Raw genomic sequence first — 10,079 nt, 5'->3', positions numbered from 1 at the left:
ACCATACACCATCCGTAGTAGTGTTGAACCCCGCATTGTAGTACATGTAGTTGCAAGTTAGCTACATCAGTACATGTACATGTACATGTACTAATGATGCACATGGGTAGATAGATCTAAATGTACAGTCATGTACATAGGGGAGCTGAAGATTTTCAAAGAGAGCGGCAGGCGTGTGAAGCTCGTAAAATGCTTATACTCACCCCTATGTGAAACTCTGAGTAACAGCAAGATGTACCCTTGCACTCAGAGGTGGGCAAGGAAAACCATCTTGCTGTTACTCAGAGTTTCACATATGATGCGATCATTAGGCGGTAGTGACTGCTACAATTTTGTGCACAAGTACATATTGTACAGTCATACAAGAGAGAGTTTGGAAGCTTTGTTACAACTCTGAGTTTCACGTATTACTACGATCATCAGGCGTAGTATTACGTGTAGTAATACGTGAAACTCAGAGTTGTAACAAAGCTTCCAAACTCTCTCTTGTGTACAAAGCTCTGCCCTACATGGGCATTGAGCACTCTTCGGACAGTGAAGCACACCACGGGCACTAGACTATTGTACAGTCATATAATTGAACACAATGTTTAAAGTGCACTGACACTCAGAGACCAGGAGCCAAGTGTGCGACGGGTGCTGCAAAGCCCTGTAGTCTAGGCCTGTGGAAAGGCGCAGCGATTTCATTGGGCAGCAGTATAATAATAATTGTTATGGCTTTTGCAAGACGGAGTTAGTGTGAGCGAATTCGCGCCAGTGAACACAGACTTGATTCTCACCCATTCAGTGATCTGAGGGCAACGTCATGACGCAAGACGCACCAGGGTAGAGGGTGAGTTGAGGGTAAAAACGAGTGTGAGTTGTGGCATGAAAATCTGCTCCATACCAAATTAACAGCTGCATCTCTCGCCCCAAAGTCGTAATAATTGGATCGGGTAGCCCAAAGCATTTCAACTCTGCTAAGTTCTATGAACGCCCTTGTTGTGCAGTGTTCACGGACCATTGTGCACCTCCTCAGTTGGCAGTTGTCAAACATGTCATCTTGTCATAACAAATCACGCACCTGTCACGTGGAGTGCAAGTCTGGACGCAGGTGAGTGACATGATGTGATTTTCACTTCTATGCTACAGTAGTCATGAAGATCTATATAGGAGCGCATAACACGTTACGGAATGAGGATGACTACGAAGCGGTCCACGCGCTGAATACAGCTTGCATCATTTTGGTAGGGCCTGGGCAATGCGAGTGACCCTGAACCAAGGAGTCTTGAAAGCCCTTCATTGGATTTAGCCCAGGCGCTAGGCACTCTTCCTGACACTTGACGATGTCGCCTTTGCCTCACATACATTAGTCGATATGTTGCCACTGTCATGCACGTGCCCGAGTTAAATCACAGGCCAGTAGATCTACGCAGTGCAGTATGTCCGTGACTGAATGTGACAATCATAAAGTATCCGTTACTTCTGACAGAAAACAGACACAGTAGGTCCACCTCTAGTCTCCTACACGTCACTGTCGTCGTGTACATTTACGCGTGCGTAATCGCAGCACGTAGATCTACCGAACAACAAAACAGCACCAAATCTACGTGTTACAGGAAATGAAAGAGGCTGAACCCGTCTACGACTACTTCTGGCCTCTACTGAACTCCGAGCGACTCTGGCAAGAACACACTCTGCTCTACGAAGTGTGCATAACACCTGGTCTGCACGCCTCGAGGGCACACCATGAGCTACACAGGCCTTTAGACTTTTTAGTTTTTTAGACCACTCGACTTCACACTCTACACAAGCAAATAGATCAGACGTTTACAACCTCGCTCCAGCTCCGTCCGTGACTGAGTGTGATATTCGCACCTTTGAGTTAGATCTAGCCTGGAAAGTGGCGGGTTATGGTCGCGCATTCACACCTTCCACGACCATCCACAAGCTGAGACCTTGAACTTGAATGGAACGTGCGGGGCGAAGCTAGATGTGTGCCAGTCTGTTGTTGAGCGAAGCAAATGAGAAGGACTTCTTTCTGGTCGTTCTTTCTACCCACGTCCCGGCGTGTATTAGTACTGCATTATTTTATTTGGGACATTCCATCGCTGTTTTCTTGAGGATATCCTCTTTCCGGCGCTTGGGGCCGCTAGCACCTGCGCTCCCGCACTGTGTATTTCACATCACACATGTAGTTGTTGAGTGCAAAGCTGGAGCTGATGCGTGGGCTCCTGGCTCCGGCCACGAGTCCAAGCCGGTTGATATGGCTCGGCTGGACTGTGGTGGTAGTGGCTCTCTCAAGTAAGTTTGTCTTAGGCGTAGACTGTCTCAAAGAAAATGTGGGACTGGAGTTTACATGACTAAATTTGCCAATTTAATCATGACTACACTAAAACATCCTCTGGAGGCGGAGAAGTGGAAGGTGCTTCATGAATGAGTACTGGAGAATCCTGCGGAAAACCCCATGGGCTTATCTGTTTCACAAGGATATTTCCGTGGTCGTATACAAGAACATGGGCTTATACGCAGGCATGGGCATACACTTACATCAAAATTGTGCATTGAAAAGTACCAAGGAAGTGAGAAGCACTTTGCCGAAAACCACTGTGCAAACAAAAACAACCGATGATTGTGTTCAAATGTACAAAAAAAAGCTTCGTGATGTTCGGACTTGACAAGGGCTTATGCGCGAGCATGGGCTTATACGCGGGTAGGCTTATCCGCGGGATTCTATGTTATTGTATTGCGCGCCTACGAAAACTTGCAATGTGACCTCTGGTGTATATAGGGCTAGTTACAAGAAAAACTTGTGTACATCCTACACTAAAACATTAGTCTTGCAATTCTGAGGTTTGGAAAATGAAAGACAATGACTTCAAACTGAGGCCAATATTGTTATTGAAACACCCAAAGGTTACCAATCACTGAACCCACAACTCTCGGTGGACATGGAAAGTAGTTAATCACCTCACCGCACTCAGTGGGTCCCCGAAAGAAAGATTTGACGGCTTTTAGGCAGTGTTTGCTCCTGAGCCGGGTCAGGCGGGTCAGCTGGGTAAGCCACCCAGTTGGGGGGGGGGGGGGGCGGTTCTTAGATCCATTTGGAAAAGAACACTGGATCACTTGTGACCTGGTTGGGATTAGTATACATAATATGCTAGGTATACTGTCCTAACTATTCATAGCTGATCCCTGATACATGCAGTAGGATAGCCGCATTTCACCCTCCCCCCTACCCCCCCCCCCCTACCACCCCCCCCCCCCCCCCCTCTGCCATGACGATACTTGACACTAGGGTGGGTTGGTCAATCACAGCGGATGGTTATAAAGCTTCACTAGCATGCACTTTATCTGTGGTAGGCAGGTATCATTACCTTGAGATATAGCAGGGAATAATTATTATGAACCCGGGAAAGGACAGGGCAATGATTTCCGAAAGCAGTGTTTGACAGTCAGACAGTCCAACGATTTCCTTCCCAGACTAGGCATATGCGGATAATGCCTACAGAAAAATTGGCAGAGTTCGGTACTTTTTCTGGTACGTTTCATGCATGTTTGGTATGCGGATAAAGAAATGGAGCAGAATTCGAGGAATTGCCCACCATAAGGTTTTTTATGGTTCTGCCAATTTCACTGCTTTTCGAGCGGAATCTGCCACTTTTTCGAGCATTATCTGCACACCCCTAACCCAGACGCATCCCAAAACAATTCTTCAAGTGCACGTGAGCTGATGGTCAAGTAATTTGCGGTGTTACTTCTTGGGATTCACACGATCCTCTATTCTTCATTGAGATGGACCCTGACACCAACCTACCAATCCATGCATGCCTCAACCCCCCCCCCCCCCCGACACACATGTGCCAAGATACACAATGCACAAACACACAGGCACATACTTAACCACAGGCATTTGTATTAGCACTATGCACTGTGCATACCTTACAACCGTTCAACATTGAAGCAAGTACTTTGCATGTCTTTTGTATTCCTTGCTCAGGCGTCACCATCAGGGCACAAACCAATGGTGAGATCCACGCTCAAATGCCAGGTTTGACTAGATGATATTCCTTTCCGAGTCGTGAAAATAAAGAGGATATGAAGAATTGTATATTGGTTCGTTTGTGTGTGTGTGTGTGTGTGTGTGTGTGTGTGTGTGTGTGTGTGTGTGTGTGTGTGTGTGTATGTGGGGGTGAGGGTCTGTGTGTGCTTGTGTGTGTTTGTGTGTGTACAGTGGCGGATTTAGAGGGGGGGGGGGGCGAAGGGGGCACGTGCTCCCCCTTCAGAAGCGCCGACCGACTTTTTTTTTTTACTGATCTCGATCGAAACCGAGCTCGCGCGCACTTCCTGTGTGGATGACAAGGTCCCAGTCGCTGTACTGCATGCACTGTACACATTCATGCACTGGTTCACCGGGTCCGTAGATCGATACGCGGTACGCGTGTACTGAACTTGTGAACTGTCAACTCTCGTCGCGTCAATCTGTATTCAGCGATCCGCGATCCGTGCGCACCAGAACTACGGTTTTGGTCTAGTACTGCACTGTACTCGTAGTACGAAAACAAAGACGGTGCAAGTGCAAGTGCAAGTACACAGTCCAAAACTTTGCATGGCAATGCGTAGATTTTCCTGCCCTTGCCTTGCAAACTTCACTTGCCTTGGCGTTCCAGAACCTCGTTGTTGTTTTACAGCAGTTCGAAAATGAAGAGAAGGAAGCAACTTACCTTGTTCGAGTATCACAAAAGTCATTGTAAAAGTAAACTTGTTCCATTGAGCCTGTAGTGTGCCCCCCCCCCTTGTTTCGGATCCTGGATCCGCCACTGGTGTGGGTGTTTATTTTTGGGTGTTTCTGCGTGTGTATAAACTCTCTCATATCTCCTTCATCTCTCTATCTCTCTATTTTTACAAGCTATATCTCTATCTCTATCCTCTCTCTCTCTCCCTTCTCCCTCTCCCCCCTCTCTCTATCTAACTGTCTATCTCTCTCTGTCTCTCTCTGTCTCTCTCTCTCTCTCTCTCTCTCTCTCTCTCTCTCCATCCGTACGTCCATCTGTCTGTCTCTCTTTCTCTCTCTGTCTCTCTCTGTCTCTCTCTGTCTCTCTCTCTCTCTGTCTGTCTCTCTCTCTCTCTCTCTCTCTCTCTCTCTCTCTCTCTCTCTCTCTGCCTGTCTGTCTGTCTGTCTGTCTGTCTCTCTGTCTGTCTGTCTGTCCGTCTGTCTGTCTGTCACTCTCTCTCTCTCTCTCTCTCTCTCTCTCTCTCTCTCTCTCTCTCTCACTCCGAGACAGCAACAATATTGTCATAGTTAGGTGTGCAGTGCGTACGTCCGGTCTCACCGTGTAATAATCAACTGCACACCATCGTTGTCAATGTTCTTGCACTAGATACCACCGATTTCCCACCTATTACCGGCACAGACATCTTCAATGAGAGTAAGTTTCTGCCATGCCCTGAACAGTTGTTACATATGGGGATTTCTAGCATCATAAAGAATCATAGCATGTAGTCAAGCCGGATTCAAACCTACGGTCTGAGATAAGGGCGCAGTTTTGTAATATGCCCATTTACACATAATCTCGTCTGCCAGAGAGTCATGAAATGAGTACTCCAGTGTGTACCCTACTTTTCTCGGATAACCGCCAGAGGAATACGTAGCTTTGCACTGTGCAAGTAATATTTTTCTCAGTAATGTGCATATTGGGCTCATCATGTCCCCAACCCTTGCTGTCTATTGTGGACTGCTGCCATCTCTTTGCTTACCCAAGGTACTACGGCAGTTGTCCCGGTAACCGGCACAGATTCGTTCAATGAAAGTAAGTTTTGAAATTCTCTGAAAAAATGGCATGTACAGTAAAACCTGTCAAGGCGACCACTTGGATAAGGCGATCACCTGTCCGAGAAGACCACTGCAGCCATATTCACGGGATGCTATTTACAGTCAAATGACCCTGGATAAGGAGACCACCTGGTAACAGAGACCACATTTTGAAGGTCCCATGAGCGGTCGTCTTACACAGGTTTTACTGTATTCCATTTGCTCACAGTGAACAGCAACATTGGATCTCTGCATGCTACCAGAATCCAGGAATCTCAGGCCTACGGATTGGTTGGGTCATATGTTAAGACAGCATGTCTGAGAATACCAAAGTATGTGTGCAAGTGGATCTCTCCGATTTCGCTCAAAATTTGCAGGTAGGTTCCCTTTGGGGTGTGGATCGATTATGCAAAGCCCTTGAAAAAGTTTCTAAAGGGAACCTTGAAATTTGCATACCCCTCAAAAATGGCGGAAATATCACATTATTTATGAGTCTAGAAACGAGTCACGCCACAGCGTATACGAACAAGCTATGAACAAAACTCCATCAAGCCAACATTGCCTCACCTTAGAAGAGTTCCTGGAGCAGTACCGCTTAGCCACGCCAGCATCCCAGAAGACGAGGTCCATCACCCCCTGACGCCACAAATGATCGTCTTGAAAATAGCCAATTTACAAGCGCTGGCAAAACAGCCAGCTACGTCCTCAATTGGCCAGAACTATACACCGGCAGATAGTAGAACACCTCTTCTAGCGCTGAGGACATGTCCCCCATCTTCCTTTTGGGGTTTTCTTGAAATAAACTTTTTTGAATTTTTCCACTCGACCATGCTGAAATACGGCCAAAGTCATACCTGCGCAGGAAAGCTCGCTACTCCGCGACGTCTCCTCAGCAATTTCTACTCCAACACTACTCCCAAGGCCGCAGAACAAAGTGTAGTGTTGACTCTGACAAGGAAAAGCAGCGGTGATCACTTGTCACTCCAAACGACAAGCTTCTCCTTGCGCCACCAATAATTTTTTGTGCGACTGTTGATGCAAAAGTGACTGAAGGCCGGAGCGCAGTTTTTGAATTTTATTGCAAGATGCACGGTGAGATCGCGTGCTCTGCGACCTAGGATGACGCTTCCTGCATCACGTTACGCGGCCATCGATCGCGAATGTGCCTGGAACGCTACTCGGAACAGACCATGATGGCAGAGGTAAGATGAGCTTCATTTCCTGCTTGAACTGCTGAGAACCCCCACAAACTGTCCTAGGAGTGTTGCAATGGCAGCAAGCCGTTGGAATATGCTCCGTACAGCATGGAGAGTTATTCGTCTTTCACACTTACCTCCTGCAATCCCTAACATAGTCCAACAGTAAAAGTCCCTTGTTTTCATGTCGATGCTCGACAAAAGCGACTAGCTCGGTCCCTTTGTGCTGACTGGCACGCGAGCAGCACTGGCTGCACGCACTTGTCGCGTGAACTGCATGAGAGATTTCTTACGTCATAAAGAATGTGATTTCATCATCATTTCACTGGTCTTCGACCTACATGGTCAGGGAAAGTCCCGGTTCGTAGGCCTACAACACGGTCAGCGTGTTCTTGAGCGCCGTAACAACACAAGTGTGATCACTTCCAGACCAACGGGCGTTCAAGGCGAGTAACAAGCGCACTTGCGTCACAAGGCACGTGATTTCACCGTGCATCTTGCAATAAAATTCAAAAATTGCGCTCAGGCCTTCAGTCACTTTTGCAGCAACAGTCGCACAAAAAATTATTGGTGGCGCAGGTATGACTTTGGCCGTATTTCAGCATGGTCGAGTGGAAAAATTCAAAAAAGTTTATTTCAAGGAAACCCCAAAAGGAAGATGGGGGACATGTCCTCAGCGCTAGAAGAGGTGTTCTACTATCTGCCGGTGTATAGTTCTGGCCAATTGAGGACGTAGCTGGCTGTTTTGCCAGCGCTTGTAAATTGGCTATTTTCAAGACGATCATTTGTGGCGTCAGGGGGTGATGGACCTCGTGTTCTGGGATGCTGGCGTGGCTAAGCGGTACTGCTCCAGGAACTCTTCTAAGGTGAGACAATGTTGGCTTGATGGAGTTTTGTTCATAGCTTGTTCGTATACGCTGTGGCGTGACTCGTTTCTAGACCCATAAATAATGTGATATTTCGGCCATTTTTGAGGGGTATGCAAATTTCAAGGTTCCCTTCAGAAACTTTTTCAAGGGCTTTGCATAATCGATCCACACCCCAAAGGGAACCTACCTGCAAATTTTGAGCGAAATCGGAGAGATCCACTTGCACACATACTTTGGTATTCTCAGACATGCTCTCTTAATGTATTGTACTGCTGCTGTTGGATATCATGGCACTGTTTTGACCCTGTTAGATCATACCTTTGTTGTGATTATTTTGCATGTTCTCGATTTTAACACCAGGTACAACTCAAATGGTACCTGTGTCCAACACTGCCGCACTAACTGATAGTAAGTTCTACCGTAGAATGACCAGAGGACCTCTGTGAAGAGCAGGGAATTGATGTCTGCCATTATCATCTTAAAGACTGATCTCTCTCCTTATCTCTTTGTCTCTACCTCTGTTTCTGTCTCTGTCTCTACTTCAGGCAGTAAATATGCTGCTGGTTATTGCTCAGTCTCTGTCTGTGTATCTGGTTTTGTCTACATCTGGGTATTTCGCTTTCAGTCAGTCTGTCTGTCCGTCTCTCTCTGTCTCTGTCTCTGTCTGTCTCTCTATCTCTCTATCTATCTATCTCTGTGTCTCTATCTCCCATATATTTGTCTCGACTACCTTTTTGATTCCCCTCCGTCTCTTTTGTCTACTTCCCCGTCTTTCAAGTTCCTCTCTCTTTCTCTGTCTTTTGATCAGCATTGATTATTCCCGGCTTAATCAAGCCAGGCTTGCCCATCATTGTATTGTGTCTAATGCACACACTTTCAGGCAGGCACAGTGGGGCAGGCAGACAGGCACAGTGGGTTGGTCTAAAACCTTTGGCCTATGGTTGGTGGATCTGATCTATCCTTCCCAATCGTTAACCTCTTTAGCACGACGTTACCTGAGCGCGCCCCACGTCAACACCTGTAAAAGTCGCGTTTTCCCATGAAAGTACTAGCTGCTCAAGGATCGATAACTTTACCTTCCCTTGGACGAATTCCACGATAGTGAGCTTCCTGGAAAGGTCTTGAGATGAGGGACAAACTGGTATCAAACCCAGCTCGGAGTGAAACCAAAACCCCGTGCTACAGTCTGGCAAACTTCATCCACGCGCTCGACAGACTTGAGCATGGCCAAGACTAACCAAGCTCAAATATTCAGCTGCCGTTTCGGTCTCCTTGCTCGTATCGAGCTCAATTTTTTGTGAGGACTCACGGGATCCACTACCATCATTTGAATCTTGTTTCCATGGCAGCAGGTAGCGCAAAAAGGATCCATGATGGAAAATACGCGTTCTGCAGACTGCGCTAAAAAATCGAGTTGAAATTTGCCGTGTCGAGTCGCATATCTCAACAACCGGTAGTCGCATCGCTTCAGCGATTGTTTCTATCGCCAGCTGAGAGTTTTCTCTTGCAGATACATGTTTCGATTGTGAGAATCGACCAAGTATTGAGTGAGTTACGATAGTTTGAACAAGTCACTATGGACTCAACACGGACCCCACGACTATGAGATGCAGGTTCACCGTACAGTGTACAGCGCGCGTCGTACTAGTACGACGGCCGTGGGGCATGCAACTCATGTGCGTCGTTCTAGTACGACGCTCGCGCTAAAGGGGTTAAGGAGCCGCATATGATGCCTGTTGTGGCGTCCCACGGAAGCGGAAAGGTTGTTCTTGACCAGGGAGTTGTACGACTCCTTGTTCTTGACCTGCCCGGTACGCTAACCCGTCGAATTTTTTGAATGCACTTTCTCATTGCCTATATCCATGCACTATGTACCACTGATGCTACACCTGTGACAGACACAGACATGTTCAATTACGGTAAGTTGTGCCATCTTGTAAGCAGCTAGCATGTGCTGCAATTCATTGCTGCACTCAAATTCTTTACATTACATATCGGCCCTTTTTAAAAATGAAACCAGGAATCTCATGCCTATGACGTTTTACAATCGTGTAGCTATGTACTGTACTGCCATTGTTAGATACAATGACCATGTTATGACTTGGGCAATGCCACATCATTACATTTTCAATGTTCATTGTGCATCGTCTCGATGTGTCTACTCTAGGTACAACTGATATGACACCTTCATCCAACACCGCCGTATTTAGTGACAGTAAGTTT

General features: G+C 46.9%; 1 protein-coding gene across 1 annotated transcript in view; it reads left to right on the top strand.

The window, feature by feature from the left end:
- The first annotated feature begins 1,777 nt into the window (after positions 1 to 1,777).
- The window catches only part of LOC135829945 (hemicentin-1-like), a 54,488-nt gene continuing 46,186 nt past the window's right edge, over positions 1,778 to 10,079 (top strand). Inside the window, exons 1-6 of the mRNA XM_065342338.1 lie at positions 1,778 to 2,283; positions 3,980 to 4,006; positions 5,361 to 5,408; positions 5,742 to 5,789; positions 8,217 to 8,264; positions 10,024 to 10,071. Coding sequence (XP_065198410.1) covers positions 2,202 to 2,283; positions 3,980 to 4,006; positions 5,361 to 5,408; positions 5,742 to 5,789; positions 8,217 to 8,264; positions 10,024 to 10,071 — 301 coding nt within the window. The 5' untranslated portion in view covers positions 1,778 to 2,201. The remainder of the gene's footprint in view (positions 2,284 to 3,979; positions 4,007 to 5,360; positions 5,409 to 5,741; positions 5,790 to 8,216; positions 8,265 to 10,023; positions 10,072 to 10,079) is intronic.

The sequence above is a fragment of the Sycon ciliatum genome, chromosome 13, assembly GCF_964019385.1.
Source record: "Sycon ciliatum chromosome 13, ocSycCili1.1, whole genome shotgun sequence".
NCBI classification, from domain to species: Eukaryota; Metazoa; Porifera; class Calcarea; order Leucosolenida; family Sycettidae; genus Sycon; species Sycon ciliatum.
Note: the sequence above shows the minus strand (reverse complement) of the source record. Positions and strands in the feature narration are given on the sequence as shown.